At 42.3% G+C, this 20,854-nt stretch overlaps 2 protein-coding genes across 14 annotated transcripts in view; one reads left to right on the top strand and one right to left on the bottom strand.

The window, feature by feature from the left end:
• The first annotated feature begins 6,764 nt into the window (after positions 1-6,764).
• On the top strand, positions 6,765-8,505 carry GJA10 (gap junction protein alpha 10). The gene is given in 4 exon segments (XM_074333949.2): positions 6,765-7,638; positions 7,641-8,263; positions 8,266-8,358; positions 8,361-8,505. Coding segments are annotated over 4 exon segments (1,677 nt in total). The 3' UTR covers positions 8,448-8,505.
• A 5,583-nt stretch (positions 8,506-14,088) lies between these two features.
• BACH2 (BACH transcriptional regulator 2) overlaps positions 14,089-20,854 on the bottom strand; it is a 327,244-nt gene continuing 320,478 nt past the window's right edge. For all 13 annotated transcript variants that reach the window (XM_019743255.3, XM_019743258.3, XM_019743256.3 and 10 more), the window contains one exon: positions 14,089-20,322. In XM_019743255.3, the coding sequence (XP_019598814.1) occupies positions 19,861-20,322 (462 nt within the window). In that variant the 3' untranslated portion in view covers positions 14,089-19,860. The remainder of the gene's footprint in view (positions 20,323-20,854) is intronic.

Genomic DNA, 20,854 nt, shown 5'->3' with positions numbered 1-20,854 from the left:
TAAGCATACACTGGGTTTGCAAGGGAAAGCGACAGACTGACGTGTTATGTATTATCTTGTCTATCTCATTGAGATCTGCAATAAATGCCTTTGGTGAACATCCACCTGGGACACAGATATTTTCTGTCCTGTGTCCAATCTTAGAAGTCCATTCACATTACTTCTTCTCTAAACTGTCATTTCCAGGAATGTTCTTTCTAAGTCTTGAACCATTCAGCCAACCTTTTAACCACTATCTTTGAATAGATTCTACTTTGGGCCTCCAAGTAGCTGTGTAAGGAGAGAGATATATATAAATAAATAAATAAATAAATAGGTCCAGATCTTTTTTTCTCCACAGGTAACGGGCCTAAGGATGTCCACGTGAGACTGTCGATGTGGACTGAGTGAGAAGAGAGGCAGGTACAGTATTACGTATTGAGTCTGACCTACCTGCTCAGACTACGCGAATATCTTCCAGACCTGATTTTTAAAAATAAAACGTTTCCACTTATCGATCAATGCTGCTTCTTGTGCTCAACCTTATGGTTGGGTGGGTCAGACAACACACAGTTAATACTGGGCAGCTCAGGTCACCTGGTCCCTTGATGTCACCTAGTCCGGCATTAAGTCTCTAACAGGGCCATAGCTTTCCTGCAGGATCCTGGAGGAGGGCACTGTGATTCTTTCATTGAGACGTCATACAGCATCTTTATTAGCTGTGGCCTCTTTGAGTCGCACCCGATTGTTGGTACCTTGCTCTGCTCTTCCACTGCAGGCTGAACTTGCTGCACAGTCTTTTCTTTCTGTTCCCCAGTGAAAGCTCACAGCCTTACTTACTGGTTAATCATTAAGTGGGCCGGGTAGCACATTAAATGGCTTCTAGAATTCACAAAGGCTTATCAAGCGTAGTGGGTTTTAGTACTTAGATCTGTGTGTGTGTGTGTATGTGTGTGTGTGTGTGTGTGTGTGTTGGTGGGGGTGGTGGTGATATTAGTGCAAAGGGCAGCAACTTATCTTTTACTTTGGAAGGGATGGATCTCCAGAAACTTCACTGAGGTGGCAGACCCTTAATTTTTCTGAGGTTCATAGCCTACCTCGTGGCTTGCATGCCTTATTACTAAAGCATCTACAGTCCTTTCTACCTCTCATCAGATCCAATCAGTATAAGGTTGTGGCTCATTATGTGTTCTGGGGGATGCCGAGGCCATCTAGTCCTCTGTGCCCAAATCATGGCAGCGAACAGGAAAATCGATGTAGCCCTCAGACAAGATGGTGAAAGGTGTAGCGTCTGTGATCCATTTTGAGTTAATTTTTGGGACGTGTGTAAGGTTTATGGCTAGATTCAACTTTTTACATATGGGTGTCCAGTTCTAGCACCATTTGTTGAAATAATGCCCTTTTTATAATGCTTAAAGGCAGCTAAAACTAAACATACTGTTAGAGCATACATATAGGATGGATATATATCAAGGAAAGGAATAGTAAACAGGTTCAGGGAGGTAAAGGGAAGGGAGAGGGAAGAAGTGTGTAGAAAAACCATTTAGTGTCAGGGTTCTAGTTCTCAAGTGTGGTGTATGCTCATGACTCTCACTATATAATTAAAGAATACATTTTTAAGATCTACGCATGGATGAATCATGGCAGTGTGCCATGAGCCAAGGATTACACGTGATTAACTTGCTTCTATGCACGTGAGGTATATTTTAAGAATTAAATATATATCGTCTCAGTCTTGACATTGTGATAGGAACTGGTAATAAAAAGATGAATCATTCTTCCTTTGAAGCAGTTCAGGTTCCTGGAGAGACAAGCACAGAACTAACTGTGAGAAGTGGTATACTAGTGTTGATTTTATTTTACTTTCTGGTTTAAATATTTATTTTCTTAAGTAATATATTCACTGTTCAGAGGATTCAGTGTAAAAATATCCATCCTACCTCTTCTTCAGGCACCCAGTTATCTTCCCTTGAAGCAATTAATAATTGGAGTTTCTTGTGTTTCCTTCTGAGTTATTCTATGCATAAATGTCTGATTTTAATATTTTGATTCTGAAAATGCATTAAAGGTATTAAATTCATTACTCTCCAGGTGAATTTTACAATTGAATGTCGAGGGCATTCTTGGACAGTGTGACGGGCCAGCCGCCACAAGTCGATCGGTTCCCGAATGGGGGAGTGGGAATGAATAAAAGACACTCTCACATATGATGATGGCGATCGCGGACCTCAGTGATGCTGAAGCCACTGAGTTTATTTTACTGCACCTATATATGCAGTTTGAGTACGTGCAACTTAGCAACGAAAGTATGCATTATCTTAGCAACTGTAAATTCTTTAACTTTTACATAGGAGACACAAAATTCACTGAAACTCCCAAAAGTAATTATCTTATCAATTGCCCTGGTAGGCATCAGCCTTCTGTGTCCGGGAACTGGCCGTTCCCACCACATTCCTCAGCAGCTTACAAGCTCAAGCTCCCCCCAGGTGCAGGCAGAGACAATTGCCTCAGGGGGAGGGAAACAGGTTAAACATAAACGGAGCCATTCTGTAAAGCTTAGAGTCACCTGTAACCATGGCTCCCCACAGGACAGTGTACCCAATACTCTACAAATACGCATATTAATACATAATGTGTTTTCACCTCCACTAGTTCTGATAATTAATTTGCACTTGAGGCTAGTGTGCCAGGGTAATGGAAATTTAACCTTCTCGCCTGTTTACCTTTTGTATCATCCTTCCTTTAAAACTAAATATCTGAAAACAGAATGGGCAGATGATACTTAGGAATTATCAATAATTTTATGTACTGTCTACATTTTGTATGGAAAAGACAAGGCTTAGAAATGGGCATAGGAGCTGTGATTTGAAGCCATCTTTGGGTTCTAGTGACACGCTTGATGTCAACTCCCCCAAGATGGCAATGAGATTGTGCACTTGGGATGCGACTAATGTAAGATGTGCAAGACAGAGCTAGGAGACCTGGTCGTCATCTGCACTGGGCAAGTCATTTGACCTCCCTGGAAACTGAATACTTTATAAAAGTCTGACATAGCTGTCTTTCTAAGGATTTCAGATTCTCTACTGAAAAAGAAAAAAAAAATCCTGAGCTGTCTGTTTCAGCCTGATAGAATATTGCTAGAACACATAATCTACAGACAGGTGCAGCCCCCTCTCAGTGGCCTAAAAATGCTCCATTTCTTTTTAAGATGTTTCTTTTTTCACCATAGTTTGATTTGCAAGAACACTTTGGGTGGTTTTGATAGTCACTCCATTATTACTTGTTCACATTTCATGAGGTGAGACTCACCCCAGGCAGCTGCTGATAAAATCAGACATGACCCATTGATCTATGACATCGATTTGTAGAGCAATCAATTGACTGGAAGCAATGCACCACAAATCAAATCACTGTAATCATTCACAAACAAAAAAAAGGAAAATTATCATTTGTTTCACTTTTCATTTCCAAATGATATACCAGGAGGGGCACCAGTATGGTGCCAATTAAAAGAAATATTACAACAGAATTACAAAGCACCAAAGGGCATTTTGACCTCAGGCGAGGACTAGGTTACTCTCCATTGATCAAAATTACTGTGCTCATTCTGGATTGGGCCTCACAGCCAGCTGATAAGAGCCTTTATATCTGTAACCAGCAGCAATTGTTCCACTCATTAGCCATGCATAGTCCAACTTCAAGGTTCTTTGAGCCGGTTGTTATTTTTTTGGCCACCTATAAGGTAAGTGGAAAATATGTGTATTTTCTTGTTTATGAGAAATATAGGAAATCCCTGTGGGAACAGAAAGATAAGAGCTGAAATAAAATTCAGGAAAGACGCGCCAGCTTTTTACACAGGAGATGCTAAATTAGTATTTGATAATAAAAGAAAATTCAAGAATATTCCTAAGACCTGTAGTCATTTAATGATAAAAAGTAGTTATTTTTAGGAAACAGGGATGTTTGCCTAAATGATCTTGCTCTTACATGCCAATATGAGTATGATTGTATTTCTGTTTTTCATGTTGGCCTAGTTTATTTGCTATTTAAAAGTAATAATTTCCAATTTTTAAGGAGATAGTGGCAAAAAGAAGCATTAAATAGTTTAGGATTGTCAAATAAAGAATAAGTTAATGAAATGCGTTAGTTTTTTCACCTCAGGGTTTTTATATGAAATTGAAGCTCTCAATTCTTTTTAAGTGCTAAAGGTATTATTTTTTAATAAAGAATAATGGCCAGAAATTTTTTAATGAATGATTATGGAAAAGGACCTAAAGTCTTTAAGAGAGGATAGAACTTAGTAAATTATTGCTTCAGTGAATGAGACATAAGTCCAAAGCTTAAAAGTCACATTTTTTATTTGCAAATACTATACATGACTACATTCTTAATTTTTGAATTTCAAACAATTCACAAGTACATAGAGTAAAATATAAGTTTTATTAATACCCCTTTCAAATTCTAGGAGTATCTACTACTTTTAAAATTTTATTTTAAAAATTGTTTATGCAAATATATGCACATACATGTATAAATTTATATAAATGTGTACATTGTATAAAAATCAGTCATGCTTCCTTAGAAGAAGAGGTGTTTTTTTTTTTTTGGTTTTTCCTTTTTCTCTTTTGCTTCTCCCTTCCCCCTCCAAACTCCCTCTCCACCCTCATCACCTCCTACAGACCTCCAGTAACTTATATTAACTTCCTGGTGTGTGTCCTGTTTGTTATCCTCCATGCTCACATAGTCACATACATATAACCATATATATATATATCTCGATAGATAGATATGCACATTTATATGATTTTATTTTACTCAGTGATATACAATCTCACATTGAATCTCTGGATCAATTGATTTGAGAAGAATTGGCATCTTTACAAATAGTATGGAGTTTTTGAATCCCAGAGCATGATACATATGTGTATATATCCCACAATTCATTTATTTAAATAATGGTATGTATATGTGTATTTGGCATTGCCAACTGTTCTGTCATTCTTGAAGCTATCCTGCTTTGGTTTCAGTGACACCACCCTCATGTTTTCCCTCTCCCTCTCTTTGGCCATTTCTCATTTTCATTTGTAGACTTTTCCTCCTATGCTATTTCTCAGGTTTCTGTTGTCGGCTCACTTTGCCTTCTTGCCCCTGAGTGATCTCATCTACTTATTCAATGATTATTCAGAAATGTTTATCTCTAGTTTGTGGCTTTATTCGTTTATTTGTTGTTGTTCTCTAGACCCAAATGCTTTCTGAACATCTCCACTTTCACCAGTTTTGTTGGGTAAAATCTATGTATTTTTTTTCCAGTTATAATTTCTGGCGTTGATGTGTTTAAAAAAAAAACTCCCTTTATTTCAAGATTATAAAACATACTGTTTTACATTTTAATACTTTTATGGTTTACTTTTTTACATTTAATACTTTATTCCATTTGGAATTTATTTTTGTGTTTGGAAATAAGAAGGGAAAATATAATTATTCCATGTTTTATTTTCTCTTGTATTTTTGAGTTGATATTCATTCGTGCTTTTCCACTATTTGTCCATTTTATATGTTAGCGGGAGTACTTAGTGACTACTGTGAGTGTTGGACCAGGTATATCTTGTTCATGTTGAATTCCTTGACATCTAGCAAAATGCCTCAGTGATAGTATTATTTTAGTAAATATTATTGAATGAATGAATTATGGAAGGAGAAAATTGTTTCATTATCTGTTTTAAGTTAATAATACTTTCTTGTTTTTGCTCCATATCTTTCATACCTTGAATTCTTCCACATCTTAGAAACCTTAAGCCTACTGAATATTTTGACCTCATTGAACCTTGAAAAACATGCATTTTTCAGGGTAAACCAAGTAATTTATGTCAGCTATGCTTCGACTCTTTTCCAGATTAAATGCTTGCTAGAGAAGCGATTTATATTTTCTTTTAAGTTAACAAAGCTTCCATGAAAACATGTTGTTCTAGATGTGGCTTTATGGATGTGCTCATATGTCTTATTGGAGGCACTGTTTCTGAATCTGCTCACTCTTTACTGCTACCCTGTACCAGTTTGTGAAGGTCTACAGGCTGATTTCTTTACTTGTACTTTCAGTCTTGCAGTGGGAGCCATGGGTAATATATAACGAGGATCTTTGTTTTTCTGCTGATGATTATTCCAGTGATAGGGTCAAGGCAACACGTTTTAAAATGAAAAGACAATTCAATTCACTGTTTATTGACTGATACCTTCTGTGTGCAAAGATCAAAATTCTATAGAAGATGTCTCTGCAAAGGGTGTACATTTCCAGGAAGGGGGATGGACATAAGACACAGCCATCACAAAATTCATTTTAGGCACAGTGCCAAATGAGTGGTATAAACAACTGTGTTGTGGGGATAATGAAATGGGAAAAGTCACTCTGACTTGGGATGGCTAAGGAAAACTTCCTGGAGGAAGTTTAAAATCATGTAGGATGTATGGTAGATGGGTATCTCAGATGGGTAGAAAAATGAGCAAAACTGTGAAAGAGAATGCATTGTACAAATATGAAAGCCAAGGAGTATACTAGAATGACAGTCAAATTTATGTGGGAGAGAAGAGGATAGGAAGGAAATTGGATCAGATTGTGAGGGGTCTTTAGTGTTTTTTTTTTTATTTTCAGAAACTGATATTCCTTGGAACCATCCTATTTCATCAGGCGTGGGCCATAAATATTAGGGTTGGAAAATCCTTCATAATTTTAGTGATGTGAAAAAAGAACCTACTGTATTGATGAGCCTGTGTCTTTATACATTACACCCATGGGTGCTATTAACCCCAGTGTTCTCTTTATGTTTCAGACATTAGTCTCTTACACGGGAGACGGGCACTTATTGGGTGGCATCCTAGAGGAAGTTCACTCCCACTCAACCATAGTGGGGAAAATCTGGCTGACCATCCTCTTCATTTTCCGATTGCTGGTACTTGGTGTGGCTGCTGAAGATGTCTGGGATGATGAACAGTTAGCATTTGCCTGCAACACCAAGCAGCCAGGTTGCAACAATATCTGTTATGATGATGCTTTCCCTATCTCTTTGATCAGGTTCTGGGTTTTACAGATCATCTTTGTGTCTTCTCCCTCTCTGGTGTATATGGGCCATGCCCTTTATAGGCTCAGGGCCTTTGAAAAGGAGAGGCAGAGGCAAAAGTCACACCTTAGAGCCCAAATGGAGAACCCAGGGCTTGAATTGGAGGAGCAATAAAGGATAGATAGAGAACTGAGAAGGTTAGAGGAGCAGAAGAGGATCCATAATGTCCCTCTGAAAGGTTGTCTGCTGCGTACTTATATCTTACACATCTTGATCAGATCTGTGCTGGATGTAGGGTTTATGATAGGCCAATATATTCTCTATGGGTTTCAAATGCACCCCCTCTACAAGTGCACTCAACCTCCATGCCCCAATGCAGTGGATTGCTTTGTATCAAGGCCCACAGAGAAAACCATTTTCATGCTCTTTATGCATACCATTGCAGCCATCTCTTTGTTCCTTAATGTACTAGAAATATTTCATCTGGGAATCAGAAAAATCATGAGGGCACTTTACGAGAAGTCCAGCAGGGAGGGCATGGAGGATGAAACGGGCCCTCCATTCCATTTGAAAAAATATTCAGTGCTGCAGCAGTGTAGGATTTGCACCCCTTGTCTGAAAGAATCTCTGTAATTCAAGCCAACAATTAACAGCAAGTCATCCGGGTCAATGTGCCAAAGTCTAAAACTTTGTGGCAAATCCCACAGTCCAGGCAACCAGAGGTAGACCCTTGCCGCAGTAGGAAAGACTGGGCTGAGAAGGATCAGCACAGTGGACAGCTCCATGTCCACAGCCCATGGTCCTGGGATGACTGTGCTAGATTTCAGCACCCGGGACAGCGACCAGACCATTCCTCCTTTGGCCTAACAAAGACAAGGTCCCAGTCTTGGCTAGCTGCAACAATGGCTCCTATGCACTGTCTGCCTTATGCAATAGGGACCTGGGAGAAGTCTCAGGACCTGCCACCCTCAGAGGAGCCTCTTACACATTTGCACAGTCACTGCAGAAACAGCGATGGCAGCATGAGAGAGAGTGGGGTCTGGACAGACAGATGTCGCTTGGGCAGTCGCAAGGCCAGCTTTCTGTCCAGAGTGCTGTCTGAGAAGGTACAGCTGCACAGTGACTCAGGAAGCTCCAGTTCTCGGGATAGCTCTTGCTTGGACTTTCCTCACCGGGAAAACAGCCCCTCACTTCTGCCTTCATCCACTGGGCACAGAACATCAATGGTAAGTAAAGACAGACAGACTGACTGATCATGGAACTATCACAAGAGGTGTTCCACTCTGCCCACTTCTTAGCCTTCCCTTTCATCCTTCCTGGTATGTATCTGTCTGTGTTGAGAGGGAGAGAAGAAGAGGGAGGTTAATTTATGGAGAGTTGATTCATTCAGTACATTCAGTTAAATTCAACTCATAAAATAAACTTATTCAAAACTTATTCTACATCAATCTATCTTATAAGTGCTGGGTATATAAATGGATAAAATACCATCTCTGCCATCAAAGGACTCAGAACCTATTAATAGATGGGAAAGTTAGGCAGGTAAACATGTAAATGTGATCGAGTGTAAGGTGCCATGTTAGAGGGATAGGCGGGCAAAGGAAGGAATTGTCACTTGTTTATGGAGGGGTCAAGAAAACCTTCATAGTTTTAAAAAAACTTTTCAATTACAAATGACATTCTATATTATATTAGTTTCAAGTGTACAACAATAGTGGTTAGACGTTTATATAACTTATGAAGTGATCCCCTAGTAAGTCTAGTAGCCATCTGACACCATACATAGTTATTACAATATTAGTAACTACATTCCCTACGCTGTACTTTACATCCCTGTGACTGTTGTGTAACTGCCAATTTGTACTTCTTAATCCCTTCACCTTTTTTGCCCAGCCCCCAACCCCCCTCCCATCTGGTAACCATCAGTTTGTTCTCTATATCTATGAGTTTATTTCTGTTTTGTTTGTGTGTTTATTTGGTTTTTTAGATTCTACATATATGTAAAATCACATGGTATTTGCCTTTGTCTGTGTGACTTATTTCACTTAGCATAACGCCCTCTAGATCCATCTATGATGCTGCAAACAATAAGATTTCATTCCTTTTTGGCTGAGTAATATCCCATTGTGTATATTTACCACGTCTTCTAGAAGCTTCATAGTTGAAGTTACTATTGAACTGAGTCTTCAAAGATGTGGTGAGTTTTCCAAACCTGGGAGGAGCGGGGTACATCCCAGTAGAGTGAGCACCACAGAAAAAGGGTGAGAGGTGTGCCATAGCAGAGCTATGTGGGGAGCAGTGTGTGGCTGGAGCACAGGGTGGCAGAGGGCTGTGGAGGGAGGGAGCATGCAGGCCGTGAAGGGAGGCAATGGAAAATGCATGGAGGACACGCAGCAGAGGAGTGATTGGATCAGAGTCGCACTTTAGAAAAAAGCTCTTTCTGTCACAGTGTGGAAAATGGATCAGAGGAGGGATCATTTGTAACCTTGCGTTGCCCTTGTCTAGCTAAGGAAGGAGGGTATGCTCCCTTGTTTTAATAGCTCTGGCATTTAAAAGTCATATACAAATATTTGGGGATATATTTCGCAAAGACTAAAATCAATATGGTATTGATTTTAATTCTATTCTCTCAAGAGTCACTGTGCAATAAACATTCCCCGGTCATCCTAAGACATAAAGGATATTTGTTGTGGGTTCTTCTCAATTCTGGAAAACAAGGATGACACTTGTTTTACCCACTGCTCCTAGCAGCTTTTTCTCCATTTAAAAACAACAACAACAACTGTTCCAAATTTATAGGGGGAAGTTCCCAGGCGAGCTAACCTGATTGAGCTCACGTACTTGCTTTTTCCTTTGTTTCATTCTTTGTGTGAGTAATGACTGAATGCTTCTACCCCAGTTTCATTTCTCCTACGAGTTTAGAGGTATTTTGTTATGCACTGAAGCCACACCTTGAGTAGGAATAATTCTACCTAGATTTTATGTATAATAAAACATAACATAACATAACATAACATAACATAACATAACGTAATATATTTTCTCCCAGTCTGCTTGTCTCTTATCCCTGTTTATGGCATCTTAAAAATTCTAGTATTAAATCTAAAATCTCTGTTATTTCTAGGCTCTTCGTCTTATTTGGGAAGGTCTTTTTTGAGTCAACATCATTAACAAGGGTTATTAGATGGGTGTGTAGAGGGTGGTTGTTATAATTTATTGAACCCTTTGGCTGAGAAGTTTTACATACTATTATCAATGATCAAAAACTCTGAAGAAGAAGAGGAAAGAAACCCACTTTTTTAAGGGTGTGATTTTTTAAGGGCGTGGCCTAGACACTGCCATGGGCTTCCTTACTACAGGCCTGTGGTTATTCCCATTTTATGGATAACAAAACAGATGACTTGGCCACAGTCACACAATTAGGATGTGGTGAAGCGCAGTCCTTGGGACATAGCAGGGACAAAAATTAATATTTGTTGGACGAGTGAATGAGCTGGAATTTTACACCAAGCCTGTTTGACGCAACCCAAACTTTCTCTCCCATACCTCACTGCTGCTGCTTGCTCTCCCTGTGTAAGGCAGCTGAAGTTTAGCATATTTTTAGGATCAAAGATAGGTCCTTACAAAATAGAACATTACTGTTCTAGTGTTCCACATTTGGATCAATGTTCCCTTCCACATTATACAATGTCAAAAATCTGGTTAAATGTAGAAGGGACAAAGACAGAGTTTCGGAAAAGGTTGGATTTTTATTAGGTTGGTGCAAAAGTAATTGCGTTTTTGCAATTGTTTTTCACCTTTTAAATCACAATTACTTTTGCACCAACCTAATAGTTTGAGACCTGGATTTTGGACAAAACAATGGCTGGAGAAGGAGAGGGCAGGTGGGATTCAGCTATTTCACAGTAACGCTGTCAGGCAACAGAATCTCTTAAATGGGCGTTCATCTCTGGAGCAACACAGGGAGAACTGTCTTCTGCAGCGGGTTTTTATAGGATCCTTACTATTTGTGACATACATAGAGCCCCAGGTGGGAGGGCAGGGCTGACTTTTACAAGCCCTTGGAGTCTATTTTGTTTTATTTCCTCTTTCAGAACATACTTCTAGAACTTTCATCTATTATGAAAAAATGATGCATGCCTGGGACCAGAAAAATGGACCCAGAGCAGCTGACATCTGCAGGAGAAAAGTTGTACCTTGCCAGCTCCAACTGCAGGAAAAGCTGCTGGAACCATCCCCTCCACAGACACCTACCAGATGATGGGTGTGCTCTAGCTGGGCTTCCCTGATGGGGTTGGAGGCAGCCTCTCACTGCCCCGCCCGGCCTCACTGCAGGTCTGGTGCTCAGGCAGGCAGGAAGTGGGCATCATCGGGGAAAACCTAGGGCTAAGAGCTGCTGTTACCCCGAGGTGGGAAGGATTGGGCTATGGCTACCCTTCCCCACCCAGCAGCCCAGTGGGACATGTTGTTGAGAGAGCACCGTAACTCGGTGGCAGGGGCAGCAGCAGCAGCAGCAGCAATTCGGACCCTTGAACATGGGTCCAGAGCAATGCAGGAGTTTCCTGTCTGTAAAGGAGCGGTTAATGAGAAATTTGTTCATTTCCTCTTATCAGTACATTTCTTGGGGATGAACCAGCTGGATTTTTGTTCATAAATGCCATGACATGAAATACTCATTACAATACTGGCAAACACTCGTATTGCGGGATTTTACTTTGTCCTTCTGCTAAGATCATGCAGGGTCAGTGGTGATGCCATGACTGGGGGCCAACAGGTGCCGGGTGGGATCTCATTCTGGACTTCCAGGGGAGTGACTCTGCCCTGCCCTCCATGCTCTCCCCGTGGTCCCGAGCCACCCAGGAAAGGAGCATCCAAAAGCACTAATGCTTCTTGTAAAGCATAGAGACATGGATGGCCCTGTGATATGCACTAATTAGCCAGTGCGTGAGGCTGATTGGTTGTTATTGTCTGAGTTCTGAGATCCATAAAGGTGGGCCCAGTTCCCATGGAAGAGCCACTTAGCTCTTGCATCCTCTATCTCATGGCCAGACTGTCCCCCAACCCTGGCCACATACCTTGGAATAAAGGCTTCAAGTTATTAGGAGAATCAATTTTGTCCAATGTCACAAAGCTCTGCATCATCTATGTCCTGGGAGATAAAATCCAAACTCCTTAGCCTGGCACACAAAGCTCTCATGCGCTGGCCCCTGCCGCCGAGTCCATTCCCTGCCGCCGAGCCCGTTTCCTGCCTCTGACCTCGTTCCCTGCCTCACGCACCTTAACAGCTGCTTGCAGCTCTCGCTCACCCTGCCCTTGCCCACAGAGAGGTTGACTGGTGGACATCCACCCACTGCGTGCCTGCTCTTTCGGGACTTATGGAGGCAGTGCCAGCAGCTCCTTCTCAGCCAGCCCTCCACTCAGCATACCTTTCTTTGTATCAACCCTGTAGTTATAGTAACAGGTACTTTTTTTTGTGGTAGATAATTTTCATTTTTTGCAAAAAGAGGCACAAACTACATGCAACTTATTTTTAGGAAGCAACTTCTACCCAGCTGAAGCGAGCTCCCCGAAGCTAGGACACCAGTCTTCTCCTGCCCTTGGACTATGACATCTACTATTGGCTCTATGGTTCTCAAAACTATACCACCCGTTTCTCTGGGTCTCCAGCTTACAAAAGGCAGATTGTGGGCCTTCTCAATCTCCATAATTGAGCGAATCAATTCCTTATGATAAATCTCATATCTATGTATAGCTATCTCCTATTGGTTCTGTCTCTCTGGAGAACCGTAACCAGTACAGTAACTGCCTGGGATGTTGCAGAAGGAAGCCCAGGATTGGATGGGACTGGTCTGTCCTTCCAGCCCAGACAGCTCCTGAGTCAATTTGCAAAGGTGGAAATGAGGTGTGGAGATGGGAAGAGGTGTGATCTATTCCATAGTGAGTTGGTAGAAGAACCACTGAAGACCAAGTGGATGAAAATGACACTGGGCCAAGCCCAAATGGTGCCATTTTAAGAGGCATACCATATTCCAGGTGTGTAAGTCACATTATACGTTGTATAACTATGTAGTTATTGTTCGTCCCCAGTTTATAGATCAGAGAAGGCTCAAAGAGGTTAAGCAACTTGCTCCAGAGCTAAAGATCGCACAGCTGAAGTGCCTGCTGTGCAGCTGGAATTCAGACCCAGATCCTGCTGCTCCAAGGCCCATGCTCCTTCCAGGAAGCCCTGCTCTCTCTGGCCCATAACAATCAGCAATGATGTATTTGTACATCTGTCTGCCTGACTAGCCTGTGAAAGCTTTAAGGATAAGGCCTGTCTTGCGCAGCATGTAGCAGTGTTGGCTGAACAAAGTATAGAGGCCAAAGGCAATATATTACCCATCACTTCCAATTCTCCATCTTATTCCTTATTTACTGGTGTTCTGTCAGGTCTCGTCAATAGGTTTGTTATTATTTACAGCCTCACTAGCAGCTCAGCCAGACTGCTCCCAAGTCCAGTGTCTTTCATGGTCCTCTGGCCTGCCCACCATTCAATATCCTGTTTTCCCTTTACATCGAAATCCAAGACGAAATGACCAAATCTACTTTGGATCGACTGTATTTACTCCCTAACCACAATTCTAAACTCCTTGCCCTGCCCCTCATCGCATCTTGCTGCTGATCCTTTTCCCATTTACTTCCATTTGGTTTTTTGTTTGAAACTAAACCTGTTGTTTTGAGATAACTGTAGATTCCCACGCCATTGTAAGAAACAATACCCTTTCCCTAGCTCCCCGCAATGGTGACCTTTTGCATAGGCTGCAGTAACATATCCAAATGAGGAAACTGGGTTTAATGCCTTTTATCGGTTCTCAAAGGCACTAGGGATTTTTCAAACTCAGAGCTGAGAAATCACATTATCATTTTCACATTAGTACTTTTTAGATTTCTAATCAGATTAACCAGGTAGGAGGTAAGGGTCCAAACTAGAGGAAGAGCCATGGCTTCTGTGGGAGAAGAGAGTTCCTGTGGCCTCCAGCTCTGTAATCTACAACACAGGGGTCAGAGGCAGAGAAAGTCAGTTTACAATGCTTAATGATATGTCTTTATTTCATCAACAGAAATGGTGTCTAGACAAAATTCAGTAACACTAGCAATTCAATTGAGTGAAATTTTTTTTTGCACAATAGTGTATTTACAATGAGTAAATGAAGTTTCAATTCATTAGTTCATAGCAATGCCTTTTTCCCCCCAAAAAGGTAAAAATTCTTAGTTACAGAGAATAAGCATCAACAGCCATTTCATCTTTACAATAAAAACCACAAGAAAAACCACCATCACTTAGAAAAAAAAGAGACAAGCCTAAGAACTAGTACAATAAAATGATGCATTGAATTAAGTTACATTAATCGCATAGAATCTGTGTAAAAAGTATGTAGAAAAACACCTGATGTAACCTGTTACAGTCGTTGACCAGTTATGAGAGGTACAGAGGGTTATACAGGTAGATATGTGTGAAAACTGTCCGTATTGTTCAACCTGGGGAGGAAGAGAAGAGGGGCTGCAGCCCCTTGCATACACTGAGAAGACCCTGTTTTGAATATGGCCTCTGGAGTTTGTAAGGCATATATTAGAGGTGCACTTGTATCAGACTGGTTCTGGAACAAATTCTCACAGGCCCTTTGGGCCTCACAAGCAAAGGTGGTGCTTGCCGTGAACGGCTCCCTGTATCTAACCAGCACTCGAAGCTTCCGAATACATCTGGAGTCTTCCTGATCACTCACTACAAGTGGCAGGGCCTTTATGTCAGAGCGTGAACGGACGCCCCAGCATTCCCACGTGCAAAATGCCTTACGACTCAAGCAGAGGCACCCCTCTGCCTGCAGACATGTTTTGGTAGAAGACTTAGCATCCATCTGTACAAAAAACCTTTGTCCAAGTCCCTTCACTCCTTCCTGATACACGTGTCTGATCGTCCCTGTGGGAGCGTTTGGCATCGAATGCGCGTCTACCTGAAATGAATGGTCTTGGTGCACTTCTGCTTCTAAGGAGGGCCACTGTTTTAGCTGAGGTCAATAAACTGGAATGAAAATGAGAGTCCGAGTTGCTTATCCATTGCTTAATAGTGAAACGCGTACACCACGCCACAACATTGTATCAAAGCTACAAAAGTGGGCCTCTGCAACCAAGTGGGTATTCTTCACAAATGGCAGCATCATTTTCATATTACAATTAAAATACACGGATAGGCATTTGATATAAATACTATCTCCCAGGGTGGAGTGTAGGAAAATACTATACACTTACTTTTCTTTGCAAGAAATGTTTTTGCACCGTCGGTTGAATAATTTATCCTCAGTCTGCCACAATAGGTCTTTTCTATGTACAAATACTATTTGCACACACTACCTGTGTACAAGTATGGTCTATTCTGCAGCATCAGTCTTTGATGCTTGGGTCATGAGATGGCTCGGGCAGTATTAAGAACACACAGCGTGAACACAGAATGCCTGCCTCCACGCACACAGACTTCCACACGCACACCAGGGCCACAGCGGCCACTGCACTGTGGACGGACCAGAAACAACCTGCATCCAAATCCTCAGTTCTGGGAAGAAACACTAACTCATGGTCCAGTGAACAGCTCTCTATATATACATATATATATGTGTATATATATGTGTGTGTGTACATATGTATACATATACATATATATACATATATATACACACCCATATATATGTATATATATGTGTATATATATACATATATATATATATGTTTTTTTTTAAAGTTTCCTTAGTCTATTTACAGTGATTTGAGGACAAAACTTGCTTCTTGTTCCCATCTAGATCGGTGACTCCTCCAAAACTGTAAGCAATCGTGGAGCATTTTGAAGTCATTTATTAAGGGTATCATGTATCGAACTAGATAGCCAAAAAGAGATTTGGAAGAACTTTGCAGGCTTTTCCTCCTTTTGAGAGGCTCATGCTACTCCACAGCTTGTAGGGCAGGATCTGGCAGTTTCTTAAAAGACTTATAGTTTTTCACGTCTTTGTTTGTTTCTGCTTCTTTAATGGCAATCATAAAGTATTACAAGAGTAAGTGTAGGTTTAGACCACTTGACAACAGCCTTGAACTTCACACTGTGCCACTTGCCTCGGAGCAGCCCTCTCACGAAGCCCTCTGGCTGCTCCCTGCCCTCCTTTATAAGAAGTGGCAGTTGGCATATTAATCACCAGCCTTTTGTTTTAATTCCTTGGGAAAGCACTACCAGGATTAAATCCCACATCACAGTGCCTCTTAAAAGCAGCATCCCTTTAGAAAGACAGTTAATAAATTACTTGTACAATATACAAAACAATGTTTTCTCCTGCAGCCTGAGTCTTTGTTAGGGAATCAGGAAGAGAAGTCGTAGAATGGCCTAATAACTTCACCAGCTTTTTTTTCCTTTTTTCCCCCCCAACTGTTTTGTTCCAGAATCAGTATGTAATGAAGTTCAATTAATTATTCAAGGCACCCCCAGATAACGCAGAGAAACAAACACATACAGCAAAGCACTCACCTGCCCAAAGCCTGACCAACCTGAATGAAGTGAGGTCGTCTGGAGACACAAGTAGAACAAAGGTAGACCCCAGGGGAGAACTAGATGCAGGCAGATGTTAACTCGCCCCAGGGCCACGGCCAACCCACGCCCACCCCAACACAGCTGTCCCTGGGGTCATCCTGAACAGCCCATGTCTGGAGGAGCCTTTCTGTGTGTAAGGAAGACTCTCAGAAACACAGCTAACTGTCACCAGGCTGTGCAAACACTATTCCTTGTTAACTTCCTTTGCATAAAAGGAAGGGATCCAGGGAAAGTAGACAACTGGCTGTTAAAATTCCACTTGAGGCCGTTTGGATTCTGGTCCCCAGCTAGTCCTTCCTTTGAATCAACTCAGAAATAATTTTGACAGACACATGGTTTAGAGCAGTAACAGACACAGACGTAGCACAGGGCACAAAGTCAGTGTTCATGGTGGATAATGAACAAAATTGCAACAACTTGTTCAAAATCTCTTAAGAAATTGAAAGTCAGTTTTTCAAGCAGTGTTTTAAAACAGTTCCCAGGGCAGGGGTTTGGTTGGGAAAGGAATAAAAGTGAGGCGGGTGTGAGCAGGAGGAGGATGTGGGCTGAGTTAGGGTGGAGAGAAGGCAACCCCCCCCCCACCGGAAACGGCTGCCACACAGGTGTGTGCAGACCCAACCACAGAAAGGGTGATGGACGGAATGTGGTCAAGACTACCAGTTGCACATGAGTTATGACCAGGGTAAGTCACGCCAACAAGTTGGTTTGGACCTGGTTATGATTTGAGCAGAAAACATTGCTTTTTTAAAAGAAGAGGAGGTCACTTAAAAAAGGCAACAAGAGAGTTAAGAAACAAAATACTGTAGGCTGACTCCACCATAACACATACCTGTGATGGATCACGTGATTCACATTGAGTTTAAATTCGAGCTGTCACCAGTTTTCCACAAAGGCAAACCTCATGGTGAAGCACAGAGCCGGTCTACTAGGCCAAGACATTCCAACAACTGTCATAAAAACGGTAGCTCCAACAGAGCTTTATCAAAATCTGTCTCAGACAAGCACACACACATACATACACATGTGAGAAAAGAAACAAAAACCCAGAGGCAGGTTTTTAAAAGTGGAACGAGTTTAAAAGAAAAGCCTTTTTTTTTCCCCCAACCCTACCGCATGAACCAACAAATTTCTGGCATTCATACATATTTAAACATTTAGCGCTAATATTTGTACAGAAAAAAGTTAATACTAAAACATATGTTACTATGATTTCACTTTTTGCCTACATCATATACTAATTCCCTCTTTTACATGCAGCTTTAGTATTGTCCAAACAATGGCACAAATAAAGAAACAAAGCCAACCATCTAGTCCCCACTGCCCACCCCCCACCCCCGCATCAAACCCTTAGGGACGCTTCCCACAGCCAGGCTGGAGGGCCGGCTGGAGGGAGGGAGCTGACTCCTCCTCTGAGGCTGGCTGCAGGACCTCGGCACACCTTCCTGTAAACGTGGCCAGGGGCCAAAGTGCCCCCAGAGCCAAGGGAAGTTGCTCTCTGTGGGATGCAAGCCAACCAACGAGTTTTGCAGCAAGAGAAGAAACTCATCACCAGGTGAGGGTAGGTGTGTGTATGGTGGGGGCGGGGCAGGGAGGGCTCCTGGCCGTATCATGTCCAAAGCCTGAGAACGAAATCTGCCTTCGGACAAGAGAAAGGTGGAAAACCTCAGAATTCAACTCAAAGCATTTGGAGAAGGGAGGGAGAAAGAAATGCTTCTGTCTGCATCAGGGACAGACCTCAGGCTCACATCTACCCTGCTCTCTTCAACTCTGGGTGAGCTGCATTAACCCCAGACAGCCACTCAGAGGCAGTACCCGGGATGGGGGGGATGCGATTCAAATCCCCTTAGGTGACATCTCCTGGGGGGCCAGTCCTGGGCAGGGAAGTTGGGTGGCTGGTCAGCCACGTCCTTCAGAAGAGAAGGTCCTACTGAGCAAGACCCTTACAGGAGCAAGCGAGGCCTAATGAAGCGTTGAATGAATGGGACTTAACCCCCGGTGAGAAAACAGTTCTAACTTGATTTCCAGGAGACAATGCCTGCTGAGTTCTGGTATAAAATCATGGATTCCCACTGTTCTGACGCACTTTCGAGTGAGATGCCCAAACTCTCCCCTCACTTAGGAATCTGAACATCCAGCATCAACTCTGAACTCTGCATTTCAACTTTGCTGAGGGAGAGGTGGGGAGGAGGTTAAATAGAAAAATATTCAAGCAGTTTATTGTCGACACATCCTAGGATGAATTCGTTATTTGGCAAGATTGTTTTTCCTACATAATTATCACCTGAGTGGTTTTTAATTAGTTAAAATGTTTTACTTTTTAACGAAAAGCAAAGAATATACAGTATACTTGAGTTATACTGAAGTTACAACTTCATTTAAGAAAATAGGTTTGACCCAAAACTCAGTGCAAGTGGCAAAGTTGACCAGGACTGTACAGTATCTGCAAGGAACACACAGACAAACCCACAATACGCACTTAAAAGACACCACTGGATGGTGCCCAAACCAAACCAAACAAAAAAAAGGCTGTCTAACATAAAACCTCAAAAAAAAGCTTCCAACATTGAATTCTGTCCATAAATAAGTACAAATGGAAGTTGAACTGCGAAGCAAGAAAAAGGACATGTTAACAGTTTACCAAACTCGTTCTAGCATCAGAGACAAAAGAAGAGGAATGTTGGAACCTGTTGGTAAATGAGAAATGAAGTTTCCAGTTGTAGGATGAGAAAATTGAGGCATGCAGGACTTTTGCATATGGAGATATATATATATTTTATATATATATATTATATATAATATGTACAGTCTAGCTATAAAACTTTGATGTGTATAGAAGCTGTCTTCAATGAAAAAAATTGAACATTCAGAAGAAATTCCTGAGATAGGGTTTGTGACACGGGCCACTGAGAAAAAAATCCGTGGTTGGGTCCTAGAGGTGTCCTAGTCTATCCCTGTTAAGATTGAAATTAACCCACAGACAGACAGTGTCCACACTGTTGTCTTTCCTTGCCGGGCCGGGCAAGGGGTAGCACCATTGTGAAGGTAACGATCACTCCTGCATGAAGAGAGGAGGGAATACTTAGAAACAGTATTGCTGCTAAGACCGCTGTAGTGTGCACCAAATTTCTTCTTGGTTCTTCCAGACAACAGAGGAACCGCGCCACAGGCTGACTGAAGAACACCTGGGTGGGAGAGCAGTGAGAACTGGGAGGCAGGCCGTCACTAGGTGTAATCTTTCCTGGGCTGTTCGTCAGTTGTACACTTATCAGTCATTTCCTGGCAGAAGTCCACGGTCACCGTTTGGCTCCTAGGTTCAAGAGGTGGTCCTCTTTCTGAGAAGTTTCCCGGGTCAGTGCCTTCCAGCCTCCGGGCAGACGTACAATTCTCTGAGGCGTTGCTGGGGGCCCAGGGAGGCCCCGGGGGAGCTGCACCCTGCTCCAAGCAGCAGGGCACGGTTTCCCCCACCGCACACTGGGGGGCGGCAAGGTTCTGCTCGATGCCCAAGGGCGCAGGGAGACCCGCGGGTCTGAGCACAGGGCAATACCGATGCAGAGCCTGTATCTGCTCGGGGCTCTGCATGTCTCTGCAGACTTCCTGGGAGAGGCAGGAGAAGTTGTCCAGCAGCTCCCCCATGCACGCTTTCAGCTGGTTCCTCTCTGACAACAGCTTCTCTTTCTCACACACCTGGACATCAGAGAAACAAGAGAAGGCCTGGTCAAGGCTCAACTGGAGGACCCAAGACCTCCTTTCCTGGGGATTTTCCAATGTTTGCTTTTGTATCCTACATTAGAGTTAGGAAAGACTAAGTCGAGACCTAGACACCAAAAAACTATACATCCAGGGAGCCTGGACACACACTTCTGCCAAGTCTCCTATGGGTAGCTCATCCAGATGTGCTACAGACCCCGTTGGCAGCTCTTCGTCCCGCTCAGTGGCTTGGTCAAGTGAACAGCAGAATCACCACCAACCAGAAAACTGCAGGGAGTCAAGGTTCCAGTGTTTTGGAACTTGGGGTTTGCAGAGATTCTATGGGAAACTTCTTGGTCCCAAACCTTGTAGTCAAAAATCTCCCCCAAATGTATAAGATTGCCACTTTTGAAGGTTACAAATAATCAACCAATTCCAACTACTGGTATATGACGTTTGGGAAAAGGCAAAACTATGGAGACAGTGAAAAGATCAGTGGTTGCCAGGGGTTGGGGTGGGGAGGGAAGGG

Source organism: Rhinolophus sinicus, chromosome 2 (assembly GCF_057876585.1).
Source record: "Rhinolophus sinicus isolate RSI-liver-muscle chromosome 2, RSI-T2T, whole genome shotgun sequence".
Taxonomy (NCBI): Eukaryota; Metazoa; Chordata; class Mammalia; order Chiroptera; family Rhinolophidae; genus Rhinolophus; species Rhinolophus sinicus.
The sequence above is the reverse complement of the archived record's forward strand: the minus strand, read 5'-3'. Positions and strand labels throughout refer to the sequence as shown.